Consider the following 17323-nt stretch of genomic DNA (forward strand, 5'->3'; position numbering starts at 1 on the left):
GTTTTGAGTCCCGGAGCCTCCCCCTTCCTTGGGTTCGGCTTGGTTGATTTCCTGAAGCTCTGATACCAAGTGTAACGGCTCGAAGTTGGGCGCGTCATGTGGAGGTGCGTGGTGGGTGCGTATGCCTTCAAAAAGCCCGGCTCGGGTCGGGGCCAGCTCGGGTCGCGTTCCGTTCCGTGGGTCCGCGGCCATGGTGTGTTCCGAGTGTCTCGCGTTCCGGGTCCCTAGCCCCATGTAGCCCCAAGCTCCCCCGCACTCAAGGAGGGTCATAGCGTGCCCTGGGGAACCTTGCGTGGAGCCCCCACGGTGCACTAGTGCGTGGAGCGGAGCTAATGTGTCTAGGTGGGGGTCCCCATCCCGTGGCCGTTCAGGGAGGCTCATACCCCTTATAGTTTTGGTGTGGGGGGGGGGGGGGGGGCGGAGGGTGGTGGCGCTTGAAGCACCTAAAGGTAGATTATTCAGTCTTGGTTGCAGGTGACGTTTCGCCCTCTTTCTATGCTATGGGGTAATCAATCGAGCGCTCTTAGTCTTTTAGAGTGTGTCCATGGATTGCATGTATATTTTTTGAAAGCTTCAAATTTCAGCCTGGAATTCGGGAGGTTACCGCGAAGCCTCTTCACGCTCACGAACATACAGAGTAGCCTCTCTCTCTCTCTCTCTCTCTCTCACACACACACACACACACACACACACACACACACAACGCACGCATACACAGATATGCATGCGCTATTCAGAGTTTGGAGATGACTTCTGCAACCGTCAACTGTATGCAGCGCCCCGATGTGAAGAAGAGCTTCGTGGACCACACGCGCATACGTACAATCACACGAGACTCGTCGTTCTCAGGCATGCATTTCTTGCGCATTGCCGCTCATACGTGTGCTATGTCTTTGTATGAAGAGTGATCGCTCATGCGTGCGTTGTATATGTGTGTGTGTGTTTCTTTTTTTTTGTTTTTTTTGTTTTTTTTGATTGAGAGAGAGAGAGAGAGAGAGAGAGATTGATTTATCTAATGTACCTTACTTTCAGGTTAGCATGGAGGAGCAAGAAGATGGACCGTTTCTGCAGGGTTAGGCTTGATAAGCAGGCAATTGTCTGATAAAGAAGTATACAAAAAAGGAGGGTTCTGAATTGCGTCCTACTTCAAGCAGCATGTCTGGGGGCTCAACATTATCTGCGCTTCCACGGCATGGGGGGCATGCCCCCCCAAATCACATCATGTCTTCCCCCACTTCTAGTAAGGCAGGTAGAAGTCAGCCGGGGACACCTCCAGACCACACCCAACATCATTTTCAACCCTACAATCCTGGGCGCATGATGAATCTCATGTTTGATCCGCGTGTCATCCGCGGTCCCACCCAGCCTCATCATCCTCGTAAGGTTGGTGAACAATGCTGCTTGTCTTTCCAATATCTCATTAATCTGTACGATGTGCTCATGTGGAATTGTTAATGCTCATATACAATAGCTTCTTTTAATGGAATATTCTTGGTTGCACTATACAATGCTGAGACTGAACTACATGCTTGAGACCTCATTTTTATGCTCATTTTGGCTCAATGTTAAATAGAACTTATACTTCTTTGTGCGTTTTATACTCGTTTTAGTTTGTATCAGCAAGGGATGAACAGTGAACAATGTTTCAGGGCTTTTTGGCTTGCTAAAACAATCCTTAGAGAAGAAAAGAGTTAGGCATGCATGTGAAATTTTACTATTTCCGATAATGATTCTCCCTACCTTTCTATGTAAAAGCACTGAAATCTTTTTTTGTTTTTGCTTTGTCAATGTTTCCCTTCATTTCACAGCCTTACATCATGAGACCTACTTTTTGTTTTTTGTTTTTAAAACACCAATGTGAGCCTTTTACCTTGTGATTTTTGTATATTTTATTTTTCTCTCTCTTTCGTTTCAAGTGCTGTTCATGTTTTCCCCCATAAAATAGTGTACATATTATTCTTTTCATCTACCTCAAGTTTTTGTGTCTCTTGATCGTGTGTTTGTGCACATGTTTTAGTCCTTAATGCTTAGACCATATGACTGTATGAAGGTGTACACTAGGTGGCCCTTGATGATCTGGCTCAGGTCAAGAAAGGAGATGCTTGGGTTTTAAGCTAATAGAAAAGAACAGCAAACTTTTAGCACTTCAATAACAACTGGAGAGAGAGAGAGAGAGAGAGAGAGAGAGAGAGAGAGAGGGAGGGAGGGAGTGGCGAAGTTCCACCCTAAGAGAGCACTGGCCCTAATCGCTTCTTAATTATAGCTGATTTCACAAAGTACAACAGCCAAGGAGCACCTCCTATGCAATTTGTGCTCTAAAGAGTGCAAGAGAGGGCCCCCAAGGCTCATATTTAAAGCATAGTTACCCGGAACGCGGAACGGGAACAACGATGGGCCTCCCTACGGAACGGGGGAACAAGAACGGATCCGGAATGGGAACGATGCGAAATGGGAGGCTTAAAAAACACCCAAATAAGTATATTTTTAGCGTAATGTGTTTGAATACAAGTAGTACTAAAGTCCTATGACTCTAATACCCACAAAAAACACGATTCGAAGACCATTCAACCTTATTATGACTTGATTGGGATATGCGGCGCCGCGGCCATGGTACATACACAACATTGAACAATGCCCATACACAATTACACATGTAATTACAGATTAGAGCTCTCAAATAATTGCACGAGTAGAAGTCAGAGATAAGACTTGAAACTTTGAAAGTTGAGCCATAACATTGAGCAAAATACACTTTTTGCTTAATTTTGGCTAACAAGGCCCGCCAAGGCGCTACAAAAAAGCCAAAGGTGACATATACCATAATGAGACTACAAGGGGGCAAACCACAATACCAAAAGACTAAAGGTGACAAATACCATAAAGATGCTACAAAGAGGGCAAGCAACAATACAAAAAGGTAAGGATAATGGAAGTCCTAAAGTCGCAACTCTCAAGTCTCAAGACTCAAGACTCAAGACTTAAGACTCGAGACTCAAGAGCCACTAGACTGAGAAGCCTCCCAATTCGTAGTAGCCGGTTGTACACCATGCACATCTTCCCATTCCTCATCATCAAGCTCTAGGCCCGGCTTGACCTCAGCCATGGATGAAGTACCTGGTGTCGGTGGCCCTGCATCTCCTCCTTCCTGAGGAGCCTCTTGCTCCATCTCCCACTGTGTAAAAGGATCTGTTTGTTTAACCTGCACTCTTGCAAAGCATTTTCAAATTTGCGCAGACAAAGACAAGATCATTTGCCTTCTCCATTCCAAGCAGATTCCTCTTCTTGGAAGCAATGTGGCTAAAGGTACTCCACAATTGCTCCAAGCATGAGGTACTAACTGACTGGCTGAGAATACGGATCTCCAATCTCTGAAGCTCAGGGCTATCATAGCCAGAGTCCTCCCACCATAGCATTGAACCTATCTTCCTGCGATCAATCTGAGCAACTGGACTGCCAAATGACCCCCACATCTCTCTGTATTGTTTTAACTGATCTTTGACAATACGTCGCCCATCTCTGTCTAGAACCTTCTTGTTTAAGATCTTTGTAAATTGGTTCATGACTTCTCTATCTGTCTCTCGCCCTGCACCTTGGAACTATGGATCCACCATGTACGCTACCCCGTGTAAAGGAGAGGCATATAAATTGCACCTCGAGCTTCTCAAAGCACATGGATCTCCTCATATTGCTCTGCTTTTAGCTCAAGCTGTGCAAGCTGCTCGATCATGCGGTCCATTGCCTCATAAACCTTGTCAATGCAAGGGTCCATGCCATCCAGAACTCGAAGCAAATGAACCACCGGTTTTACCTGTGCGTTTAGACTCTTGAGCTCCTTCCAGAACTCAAGATCCACAAAATCCCTGCAACTGTCTTTGCATAGGGGGAGGTGGTGAACTCATCACTGATGAAGACCTGTCGGAACGCATTTCAGACAGCTTGCGCACAAGAAGAAAGTTGAATGCGAAGCGGGTGTCTGAATACTTTAGAAGCACTTTGCTGCTGTAACTCCAAGTTGAGACTCTACCACGACACCACAAAATATCACTTCAAAACAGTTCACAGTTCACAATTGATTCGACACTGGCCCGGGGGAGTTCCATGCCTAGAGATATTGGCCCCAAAGATTGGCGCCCCTTTTGGTATTTCTTTTTATATTATTCTGTGTTTAAAGTACAAGAGAGTAGACAGGCGCTCACTCTCAGACTCTGCGTCCAGATGCTCTGCAGAGTGGGAGGCCTGCCCATTTATTTAAAGGTTTACAAGGGATGCTAAAAAGCAGAGCCCCAAAAGCAGAAAATCAAAAGCATGTGCTTTTCTCTCTCAAGCTCCCTCTTGAGCCTAAATAAAGCAAAAGAGCTCTCTCTCTCTCTCTCTCTCTCTCTCTCTCTCTCTCTCTCTCTCTCTCGCCCCTATTGAGCAGGAGTCACCGTACGCATGCCTCACGGAGGAGATTATGGAGTACTCCACACTGGGCGAAGTCTTCCTTATGGGAGACTTCAATGCTCGTACACGCAGTGAGCAGTGTGAGACATATGACCATGAGGACCCAGAGACACTACACACTCTAGATGAGGAGGCTACTAGGAGAGACACAGCAGACAGAGCTCCAGTCACAGCTTATGGACGACATCTACTTCGACTTGGCTCCCAGCACCGTCTCGTTATTTATAACGGGATGGTCCAGTGGCCCACCTCAGGGGGCCTGACTTGTATGCCACATGGAGTTGCAGAAGGAGGGGGGAGTACAGTCGACTATATTCTGGGCTCCAGGGAGGCTACACACCTTATCACATCCTTCACCATTCCACCCATACCCATCGGAGCCGACCACACATACCTCTCTTTCTCTATCACCGGAGATACCATCACACACAGCTCCACAACACGCACTCCACACACCACCATCCATTTCACACATGAGTTAGCTTCTATTTACTCGGCCAAGGTCGAACATGGCCTATGTCTCCTCCACCCATCCACACCACTCTCAGTTCTCACATCACATATCTCTTCCGTTCTCCACACTTCAGCTATTAGCTCTTTTCCACACACCACTCACACAGGACGCACTCCCCCCCCCGGGGCTATGCCTCAGAACCGCTGGTATGATGATGAGTGCAGAGAGCTATACCGACGCCTCCAGGCACGACAAGCCTTAGGAGAGATCACAGAGAGAGAGGCCAGACGGCATATGAAGACGCTGACACGCCAAAAGCGGCGAGCATTCGAAGAGGCACAGGAGCTTGAGCTATACCGCCTATTCATGAGCATGGATAGCGCGACGGCATGGCGCACCCTACGCGAGCCACGTCCGACTACAGCTATTGAGGATCCACAGATATGGCATGATTATGCAGAGCGACTTTATGAAGTGCCAGGGCAGCCTCCTATTCCACAACCACACGAGCCTCGCCCCACGTGCTCCTCCTTCTTTACGGCAGAGATGGTAGAGAGGGCCATACGCCGCATGCAGCACAGACGATCAGCTGACCATACTGGATTACAGAGTGAGCACATCATTTATGCGGCCTCCACTATAGCCCCGTTGATTGCACATGTCTTCAACCGGGCTATAGGGGAGGGCTTCCCAGAGGAGTGGACACAGCACACCATAGTGCCTATCCACAAATCTGGCGACACCCTGGACCCAGGGAACTACAGGACTATCATGATTGGCCACACGATGGCCAAGCTATATGGAGCAGTACTTGAGGCACAGCTCAGCTGCTACGCAGAGATCGAGGGTTTACGAGCTCCAGGCCAAGCAGGTTTCAGACGAGCTTTCTCCACCATTGACCACATCTTCGTTCTGCGCTGCCTCATTGATGGGGCAAAGGCGCGGAAGAAGAGGCTTTACTGCTGCTTTGTGGACTTCCGCAAGGCCTTTGACACAGTCCCACGCGAGAGACTCTTCCAGCGCCTTCACAGCATTGGGGTACCAACAGAGATGATTTGGGCCATATATGCTCTATATGAGAGGGTGGCGGGTCGGGTTCGTTGCCCAGGCGGTTTTTCAGAGACCATTGCTAGCACCATTGGTGTTAAGCAAGGATGCCCACTCTCCCCGACACTCTTTGGGCTATACATCGACGAGATCTCCGACTACATACTACGAGCAGGGGGAGAGGGGAGCGACTTAGCAGGTACTCCGGTCCACATCATGTTATATGCTGATGATATTGTGTTGATTTCAGAGTCACCCGAGGGCTTGCAACGCCATCTTGAGGCCTTGGACGAATTCAGCACAAACAGGGGGTTGACTGTGAACCTTGGCAAAACCAAGGTTATGATCTTTCACACATCCAGTGCAGTGAGGAGCGCCGCCACCTTCACAGCAGCAGGAGGACAGGTTGATGTAGTCACCTCCTATGTCTACCTTGGCATCACATTCACCAGCCTACCAGGACCCTTCACTATGAGGCAGGCTGCTGTTGACAGGCTCACCCGAGGATATGCAGCTCTGGCCATGCTAGAGCGGAGGTGCCACCAGGCACACTTTCAGGAGCCCCGCACGAAGGGGTGGCTTTTCGACACCTTAGTCACCCCGGCCTTGATGTACTCGGCGGCAGTATGGGCACCAGGATTGACAGCTGACCAGTGGACACAACTTGAGAGACCACAGGTATATATGATCTCACGCTTGCTCCGCAGCAAGAAGACAGTGCCACACGACATTATTAGAGCCGAGCTCGCCACACCACCTATGGTTGTAGAGGCACTATTCCAGACAGTTTGCTTCATCCAGAGGATGAGAGAGCTACCTCCTGACAGACTTACCCGTAGAGCATTTGAGGCAGCTATACAGCTATCAGAGAGTGGACATGAGAGAGCATGGTACTCACAGGTCAGAGCATGGTTTGAGGGACACGGTCTTGACATGGAGAGCCTACCACCATTCCAGTACGACCCCCACTCACCATATGTTCACCTCTCTCGCAGTGAGAGGAACTTGGTATTGAGACAGGATCTGTGGCAGCTATACACTAGGAGAGTCTGGGCGGCACCTAGCTTGGGGACGAGGATGTCAGATTACAGAGACCAGTTTCTCACCATATTATCTGGGGGGTTCATACAGAGACCACGCTACATGGACACATATATGCCACATAGCTCACGGGTGGCGATTGGTCAGCTGAGAGTGGCTTCACACAGGTTAGAGATTGAGATCGGGAGACATACTGGTGTTCCGAGGGGGGAGCGAATCTGCAGAGCCTGCACAGAGGAGGTGGAGAGTGAGGAGCACTTTGTATGTAGATGCAGAGCATACACTGAGATCAGAGGCAGGTATGAGGCCCTATTTAGAGGACAGCCCACTCTCCGAGAGATCATGGAATCTCGAGATCAGAGACAGCTCGGACGTTTCTTACTAGAGATACAGAGCCATCGGGACACACTACTACAGCCACACACAGCTACACAGACAGAGGGGAGACAATCGCAGCTCACAGACTTCTTTCAGAGGATTTCCGCCCCCCCCTCACCAGACACTCAGAGGGGAGTGACACTCCCACAGGCGGAGGTGAACCGAGCTAGACGACGACCACGAGTCACAGGCTACAGGGGCGCGAGCTCCCACCACCGACAGATCGAGGAGATCCGAGCCCGGGAGCGCCGTGCCACTGAGGAGCGAGTGGCTCAGATGAGGGCTGACCCGACCGCTTTCATCCGGGTAGCCTTGGCACCAGACCCACCCATGTACCACATCTTACACCCCCCCATTAGTACAGGATGGAGCTAGATAGCTTGATGCATTCTCATGATTGTACTACCTTGAGCATACAGACATGCATATACCCCTAGAGATAGAGCTCCATCCCTCCTCAGATACTCCACTACCTACTTTCAGCTCAGTTTTGTATCAATTTTGTTTCATTTGTCTTTCCGATAGACGGATGACATACACACAATGTACATTTGATCTGTCTCATAGGCCGATTTCGGCCTGACATAGACGTTAAAAATCTTTCTTTCTTCTTTCTTTTCTCTCTCTCTCTCTCTCTCTCTCTCAATTTGCGTAGACCAAATAAAGCAAAAGCTGGCCAAAAAGCAAGTTTTTCGTACGCTGCTGCCACGTCAGCCCCCGCAATTGGCGCCGCAATTTCCGCTGCGATTTCCGGACAGACCTGCCATGTGTCAGTCCTTGCCGGCAGCCAGCCACGTGAGCATTTCCGGTTTTAGCCAGAGGGTGTGTGTCTATGTATAGTGGGCAGCCACGTCACCAAGTTGTGACATACCCCTCTCTTGAAAGCATCGTAATTGCCCTCGATTACGCCTGCAAAAGAGACAGAAGCCATAAACTGTCTTAGCAGACACTGACAGTTAGTACTGACGCACTAGGAACACACATCTAGCACATGTACCAATCGACAGTCACATCACATGACATCATAGGACATCACTTGACATCACAGGACAGCACATGACAAATCACATTCGACATTCATTCGGATCTCAGATCATGATTTATTGGCAATGCAATTAGCAATCTGGAAAGGTCCGTAGTATCTCATACTAAGCTTTGGAAAATTCCTCTCCTTTCCCTTTTTCTTTCTCAGGCGTTTCTTCTCAAAACGTAAGAGCACCCAATCATTCTCCTTCAATTTCAAATCACGACGATGGCGATCTGCTGCCTTTTTCTGTCTTTCCTGAGATTTCTGCAAAGCCTCGCGGAGCTTGGCAAAAGCCATGTCCAAGTCATGCGTGTACTCATAAGCTTCAAAAATCTTATCTTTCGTGCTTAGGAAGGGTGGAACCTTCGCAGCACCTTCAATTATTTCAAATGGCGCCTTCCTCGTCGAAGAGTGTATCGTGTTGTTGTAGGCAAATTCCACCGAAGGTAGATACTTTTCCCATTGAGTCTTCTGATCCGAGATGTAAGACTTCAATAAATCTAAAACCACTGAATTGGCAATCTCAGATTGCCCGTCAGTCTACGGGTGGAAAGATGACGAGAACTGCAACCGCGTGCCAATGTTCTCCCAAATTGCCTTCTAAAACAAACTCGTGAATCTGGGATCCTTGTCGGAGACAATCGTCTCAGGCATGCCATGTAATCTGAAAATCTGGGCCACAAACAGTCTCGCTAAGTGATCCGGCTTGACTGTTTTCTTTATTGGAATGAAATGAGCCTGCTTGCTAAATCCGTCAATAACAGTCCAGATACCATCGTGACCACTGTGTATACCATCGTGACCACTGTGTGTTCTCGGGAGATCAAAAATGAAATCCATTGCAGTACTTTCCTAGGGGCGGGTGGGTATGTGCAAAGGCTGTAACAATCCCTGTGCTATATGCCTGTCAAACTTGACCTTTTGGCATACTAAGCAACTGCGCACAAACTCATCCACATCCTTCTTGAGTCTCGGCCAAAAGAAGTATCTCTCTACCCCTCTCAAGGTGGTAGCAATGCAGCAGTGACCCGTAAAAGGTAGACAGTGGCATTTGGTCATAACCTTTTCCCTCAACGGCTGTGTAACGCACAACATGGTTTTCCTCATCAAGTAGCCATCCCGAATGGAATATCCCGCTATTGTCTCCCTATCCCGTATCTGTGTAAAAATGTCTGCAAAATCTGTATCCGTAGCATATTGATCGACCATATCCTCGAAGCTCCTATGATGTATCGCGGAAATAGCAAGAACCAACGGCTTTTTAGACAAAGCATCTGCCACCAAATTCTTATGTCCCTGCACATGGACAATCTGGAAGTGAAACTGTGACAAGATGTTCGCCCATTGCATCTACTTTTCCGATAGCTGCTTTTCTGACAAGAAGTAGCGTAAACTCTGATGGTCTGTAAAGACAGTAAAATCCGCTCTGAGTAGGTAATGCCGCCACTGAGTAAGAGCACGGATAACCGCCAAAAGCTCTTTTTCATAAATCTGTGCTGTCAATTCTAGCCTTGAGAACAATCGGCTCTCGTAAGCAATGACATGGCCTTCTTGCATTAAGACCGCACCCAGATTAGGACCACAAGCATCACAATATACTTCAAATGACTTCTGCAAGTCCGGCAAAGTCAAAACTGGCCCCGTAGTCAATTTCTCTTTCAAAGTCTGAAAGGCAATCACCTCTGTAGGTCCCCACGAGAAAGGGACTCCTTTCTGTGTCAAGATATGCAAAGGGGAAGCAACCTTTGCAAACTTTCTAATGAACCGTCTGTAGTACAAACACAATCCCAAGAAGCTTCTAACTTCATGGACATTCTTCAAATCGGGCCAATCACAGATAGTCTCTATCTTGGCCGGATCCACCGGATCCATCTGCACTCCCGTTGCTGACACAATGTGTCCCAAAAAGTGTATCTTTGGTAGGAAAAATTCACTTTTCTTCTCATTAATCACTAACTTGTGATCTCGTAATTCCTGAAAGACCTGAATCAGATGTTCTCTATGTTCTACCTCATCCTTGGAGAAAACAATGATGTCGTCAAAGAAAGTGCCAACAAATAGTCTGTACTCTCGAAAATCTTGTCGATCATCCGATTAAATGTCGCAAGAGCATTGGTTAAGCCAAAAGACATCACTAAAAACTCAAATAACCCAAAAGTCGTCCGAAAGGCCGTCTTGTAGACGTCTCCCGGCGCGATTCGGATCTGATGATATCTGCTCTTTAAATCGATCCTGCTAAAGCACGAGGATCCCTGCAATCTGTCAAGTATATCATCAATCCTAGGAATCAAAAATCTGTTGTTGATGGTGATTTTGTTGAGAGCTCTATAATCGATGCACATTCTTCAAGATCCGTCTTTCTTCAAAACCAACAACATTAGAGAGCAATACGGTGAAGTACTAGGCTGGAGAAGACCCTTTTCCAAGAGGTCTTTCACTTGGTTCATAATTTCTTCGTTCTGGGCTCGGCTCACACGATAAGGTGGCCGGTTCGGTGGTGTGCTTCCAAGTATCACATCAATGGTATGATCTTCAAGACGAGTGGGTGGTAACTCCGCCTGGCAAGCCCTTTGAGAAGCAATCGGCATGAGAGTGGAGAAAATCTTGGCGTTATTTACCAAGTTCAAACATATTTGTCCTATCCTCATCACTCAACTCTTTCAAGAAGATTGAGTATACAAACATACTGGATTTCATTAATTTGGAAACGGCCGAAGCCGATATAATAGGGAGTACAATGGTTCTACCCTTCTCTGTGGTCAAAGTCGCTTTCCTCGCCCGATTGTCGACCAGGACGTTGTTCTTGTGGTACCAGGGAATTCCCAAGAGAACATCACAACCTTCCAAAGGCATTATATAAAAGTCCTCATGCCCCAAATACCTCTGACAATGCAACCGAAGTTTGCCAATGACAGGTGTAATGGCTACGTCCCTGTCGGGTGCCGCTAGAACTGCCTCTGCAACAAGTGGTCCCATCCGATCGGGAGTGATCTCGAGCCGCGCCACCAATTCCGGTGAAATGAAGTTGGCCTTGGCTCCTCCATCAAAGGAGATCAGGGCTTCTTGGTCTTTCACTTTGCCCCAAGCTCAGCAAAGTTCTGTACTCTTGTCCATCATGCTGGGATCAGTACCCACGTAATCTGGGACCAATCGTGTTTTCATCTTGCCTTTTCTTCCACGGTCCTCAGCTGCTCTCGAACTCTCAGGCCTCTTATCGTCCTTGTTGTTCTGTTCTTTTTGTGCCTTTTTAGGGCACTTCGCGGAGATATGCCCAGTTTCCCTGCATCCAAAGCACTTCCCCTCCTTGATGTAGCAAGCCCTCTCTTGAGGAGTAAGTTTGGGTCGTGCATCCTTCTCTTTCTTTTTTGGGTTGCTCTTCCTCTTTTGTCGAAGTCTGTTTGGCTCTTTGCGTCATGATCTCATCTGTGGGGTAGGTTAAACTGCCTGAGTGAATGGCAAAACCCCGTTTCGCATGACTCATCAACTCCTGAATGGAAGCTGACTTTTGTTCTAAGCAGTGATCTCGGATCTCTGTAGGAAGACCTAAGGTAAACCGCTCAATCTGTTCCTTGAACGAGATGATCTTAAATGAAGAGGCGGGTAGAAAAGAGCTCCAGAATCTCTCTCAATAAGCGTTCACTGTATCCTTCTTGGTCATCACAAGATGGTTTCAAGCAGTTCGTATGTTGCATTCATACTCTCGAGTCAGCCAAGAAGAAATAAAAAGCCTCTTGAATTTCAGCCATTTAACTGGCGCTGTAACAGGCTTGGACACTCCAAGTCGAGAATCTACCGCGACACCACAAATAATCACTTCAAAACAGTTCCCAGTTCACGATTGATTCGACACTAGCCCGGGCGGAGTTCCGTGCCTAGAGATATTGGCCCCAAAGATTGGCGCCCCTTTCGGTATTTCTTTTTATATTAATTTGTGTTCAAAGTACAAGAGAGTAGGCAGGCGCTCACTCTCAGACTCTACGTCCAGATGCTCTGCAGAGTGGAAGGCCTACCCACTTATTTAAAGGTTTACAAGGGATGCTAAAAAGCAGAGCCCCAAAAGCAGAAAATCAAAAGCCTGTGCTTTTCTCTCTCAAGCTCTCTCTTGTTAGGTGCAGCGGAATGAATGTTTGCGCTCTGCTCAAGATGAGTGCTCCGAATTGTGCTCAAGGTTCCTTTTTGTTCTTATGGAAGGGAGAGCCTTCCGTTCTTAATGAGAGAGTGCTGTGATCACAAACAAAGTGAATGGACACTGTGCGTGCAAGTGTATGAGACTGCGAGATAGAGAGAGAAGAGAGATACGACACCAGAGACGTTGTAAAACCCTCCTCTGAAGGCCCCACTCTCGTCGGCGAGAGTGGTCTACTTATTATTGCACAATCTGGTACAAATGGAATGCATGGGACTGATGCAAGTCTAGGCTATGACGACGGTGATGACGAAGTTGACCTAAGGGCTGTAATCTGCAATCTTTCTACTGCTGTCCAAAAACGCTATGGGATGAAATCTGCGACTAGTCCAAAAACGCTGATTCTGGGACTGTTTTTAGTAGGTCTTTGACGCTGAAAATCTGCAGGTTTAGGGCTGAAAACTGATGGTCCTTCCGGGTTGAATCTGCTACTTCTTTAGGCTGAACTTGAAGGTCTTCTACTGTTGCAAATCGCCAGGGCTGAACTTGCAAAGGCTGGAATCTGCAAGCGCTAGGAATGTCAAAAACGCTAGGTATGGGGTCTGTCAAAAACGCTACCTGATGTTTTCCAAAAACGTTAGGGGGTGCTGCTTCGTTGGCGAGGATGCTGCTGCAAAAACGCTAGTTGAGGGAAGGTCTATGGCGATGGTTCTTGTTGGAGGAAACGCTAGTGATGGGTCTTGCTTGGAGGGAAGTCCACCAAGGTCTTGTTGGTTGAGCTTGGCTCCTGTTGCCTCTTTTGCCAATTAGTGCTAGTCTAGGTTTGCTTATATACAAACTTACTCAATTTGCCCTACCTACTTTCCAACAAAAGTCACTTAAAAATAATAAGTGAAAAATGTCAAAAATAGGTGAAATAGGCTAAATGCACTGGAAAATTCCCCTGATGGATTTTGATGGGAATACTGATGATCATGATGTGTGCAACCAGAGGATATGCATCTACACTAAGTGACTGGGCATGCACGGTCTACAAATAGACTCACAAAAGTGCTAGATCACTTCTAAATCTAGACTGACCGGACTGACTGAACCCTTGTCGTGTTGTAGCTTGTCCACGGACGCATAGGGTTGGATGTGTCACCTGACATCCCCTCCTTTTCAAAGTGAGGTACTGGTACCGAACTGTATGGCATCGAGGGAGATCGCCAATAGCATCCGGAATCCTGTAAGGGACTCTTTGCCGGCCCACTCTGATGTGTGGTTCGTGCGGTACTTGAACTTCATAAAGGTTTGCAAAGCTTGCTTCTTTGGGCCGCGCCGAAAGCGACACAAAGTCTTCTGTGGCTCCTTCAATGCTTCAACTTCGTCGAGAGTCATGCTTCTTTCTTCTTCAAGAATCTCCATGGCTGAAAATTCCTGAAACCACTTCCAACGCAAAACCATGAACATACCCATTCCATGTAAAGTGAATGGAAAAAATCTTGTCTACCTCAAAGACTGCGCATGCAATGTAGATGAACAAAGAGACGGAGTGCCAAACCGTTCACCACAAACACGCAAACAATGAGATCGAATCTTTCTCTTTTGATCTAGAGCAATCAACTGTGGCAATTCACAACGGAAATGCCCATGCTTGGTGCTCATACTGTCATGTGCTCTTTCTACAAACGTGTCATGCCAAGGAAGAGACAGGAAATGTGACTTCCTTGAATGCATACTTTTCAGCTTTTCATGAATAATCCGCATACATTTGTGCTCATTCATGAGTGAAACGTGCTTAACGTACAATTTGTCATGCCTAGGAAAAGGGATCACATAAAGACACTGACTAAAATACAGGAAACGATCACGAATGAAACACTCGACAATGCGTGCGTATCAATCATGCGAACACATAATACTTCCTGTGATGGTTCTTTGGACCTAAACTCGAGAGCCAAGATCGGTTATTCCTGAATGATCGAATCGTTCTGTGGGGGTTCTTTGGACCTCGACTCAAAAGCCAAGATCGGTTCTTCGTGATTGATCGAATCTACAACGAGGTTAGCTTCGCTAGAAAAAGCATCCACTAACACATCATCCTTGTAAACAATCACATCATCTTCATGCAACTCATCATGCTTGTGAGAAATCACATCTTGATCTTGCAAATCATCATGCTTATCATTGTCATTCAAATCATCATGCTTATCATCATCATGCAAATCATTATCATTCAAATCATCATGCTTATCATCATGCAAATCCTGTGTATCATGCTTTGGAGAAGAAGAGGCTGAGAGAGTCTCCTTTTCTTGATTCTATGCAAAGTGCGCCTGCACTTGAGAAAAGAGTCGCAATATCTCTTTCATGTGTCGAGCGCTCTGTTCGGCCGCCAAGCGCGCTTGCTTACACTCACGCTCCAAGTCGGCCTTTCTTTCTGCTTCTCTTTCTGCTTTTCTTACTTTGGCTTCCAAGCGGGCTTGCTCGTTCGCACGGGCGATGACTGCCATTCTTTCTTGGTACTTACGCTCGATGGCTGCGATTCTTTCTTCGCTTTCTAACTTCCTGTCCATCATCCTCTTGTCGAAAGCCTCCATAGGAGTTAGTGCAATCCTTGTCGTAGATGGGGAAGGGGGAGGGTCGGAAAAACCTCCTGGTGGGGAAAATTCTTCTTCGCCTCTCTCATGCTCATCACCTCCAAGCGAAGTATCCATTCTGCTTTGAGTGACGACCATCCACTGAAGTTGTGGGTTCTTATGGTTCTTAAGTTCACGAGGAACTTGGGTTCTTGCGGGTCTTGAGGTTCTTAAGTTCTTGAGGGTCTTGAGGTCTTGAGGTTCTTGAGGTTTTCTTTCGCTTGCAATCTGTGTTTGGGAAGGATCTTCTCTTCACCTGAGTTCTACTCTTTTCCGCGGGCGCACCCCTTGGCGGCCTTGCGCTCACACCAAGGTTGCTTTTTCCCACCTCACGTCGATTGGCCGGCCGCTAAGTGCACAGTCCGCTCTCAATGAGGTATGGGATCTGTCAAAAACGCTAGCTGATGTTTTCCAAAAACGCTAGGGGGTGTTGTTTCGTTGGCGAGGATGCTGCTGCAAAAACGCTAGTTGAGGGAAGGTCTATGGTGATGGTTCTTGTTGGAGGAAACGCTAGTGACGGGTCTTGCTTGGAGGGAAGTCCACCAAGGTCTTGTTGGAGAAGTTGCCTGCTGAGCTTGGCTCCTGTTGCCTCTTCTGCCAATTAGTGCTAGTCTAGGTTTGCTTATATACAAACTTACTCAATTTGCCCTACCTACTTTCCAACAAAAGTCACTTAAAAATAATAAGTGAAAAATGTCAAAAATAGGTGAAATAGGCAAATGCACTGGAAAATTCTCTTGATGGAATTTGATGGATTGTGATGGGAATACTGATGATCATGCTGTGTGCAACCAGAGGATATGCATCTACACTAAGTGACTGGGCATGCACGGTCTATGAATAGACTCACAAAAGTGCCAGATCATTGCTAAATCTAGACTGACTGGACTGACTGAACCCTTGTCGTGTTGTAGCTTGTCCACGGACACATAGGGTTGGATGTGTCCCGTGACATCTCTTGAGCCTAAATAAAGCAAAAGAGTTCTCTCTCTCTCTCTCTCTCTCTCTCTCTCTCTCTCTCTCTCTCTCTCTCTCTTTCAATTTGCGTAAACCAAAAAAAGCAAAAGCTGGCCAAAAAGCAAGTTTTCCGTACGCTGCTTCCACGTCAGCCCTTCGCAATTTCCGCTGCAATTTTCGGATAGACCTGCCACTTGTCAATCCCTGTTGGCAGCCAGCCACGTCAGCATTTCCAGTTCTAGCCAGAGGGTGTGTGTATAGTGGGCAGCTACGTCACCAAGTTGTGACAGCTGCCCGACCTCTTGAGGTACTCGCTCCAAACCAAGTTGTGATTGTTGATGAAAGTAACAATCTTCACTACATCAGCAATGACTGGACCTCTACAATAATTGTTGCTGCCTTGTTTAATGCCTCCCCATTTGTAACAAAGGCCACCACGTGTTGTTCACCGATCGTTTCTATGGCCGCTATCCACTCTGCAAAGAGGACATTGGAGGACTTGCCACTCTCGGTGGCATCATGAGAGCGCACAAAGTACATCTCTCCACTTGAGTATGCGACGAGGCCATGGATAGATCTCTTCCTTGTATCGCTCCACCCGTCGGTAATGAGGGAAACGCCATGTTTTGCCCAAAGCCGTTGAATATTGAGTGTTGCTTGCTCCACGATCGCCTTCTCTCGATCGAACAAAGTGGTTCGGAGAGCCTCTGAAGATGGTGGCACATAGCCGGTGCCATACTCTCCTATCCGTTGCACCATACTTTCCAATACTCCGACCTATTTCGATCACACATAGAAGAGGTTAGTATCAAAAAGGTGGAAACGACAATAACGGAAGAAATGAGAGAAGATCCATAAAACATACCTCGCCGCGACAAATGGGATATAGTCATAATAGAAGAATCAAGCCACGGCGGCATCCACCTCTTCCTTCTTCTTTGGGTCCCAAGAGGTGGCAAGGGTCCTTTGGCGACGAATCGGACCCGATGAAGATCCACCGGCCCCATTGATACCGGGTAGAGAAGAAGGGAAAACAAGGTTGTACCAATACGTACGTGTGGAAACGTATTGTACCGTACGTTCGTACAGTACACGTACGGATCGTACAGTACAGTGATTTAAAAAAAATAAAATTTTAAAGCCCTTTTAGGCTACTGGACTCTGGATGATTTGCGTGAGTTTTTCGCTGCCCAGTGCCGTTGCCGAGCGTTACAGAAAGGCTTTTGCAG

At 47.3% G+C, this 17323-nt stretch overlaps 1 protein-coding gene across 1 annotated transcript in view; it reads left to right on the top strand.

Moving 5' to 3' along the window:
• The first annotated feature begins 643 nt into the window (after positions 1–643).
• LOC147418066 (flagellar radial spoke protein 3-like) overlaps positions 644–17323 on the top strand; it is a 31797-nt gene continuing 15117 nt past the window's right edge. Inside the window, exons 1-2 of the mRNA XM_086506738.1 lie at positions 644–849; positions 1033–1383. Of these exons, the coding sequence (XP_086362864.1) occupies positions 1156–1383 (228 nt within the window). The 5' untranslated portion in view covers positions 644–849; positions 1033–1155. The remainder of the gene's footprint in view (positions 850–1032; positions 1384–17323) is intronic.

This window comes from Adiantum capillus-veneris, chromosome 30 (assembly GCF_014529385.1).
Source record: "Adiantum capillus-veneris isolate H3 chromosome 30, ASM1452938v2, whole genome shotgun sequence".
NCBI classification, from domain to species: Eukaryota; Viridiplantae; Streptophyta; class Polypodiopsida; order Polypodiales; family Pteridaceae; genus Adiantum; species Adiantum capillus-veneris.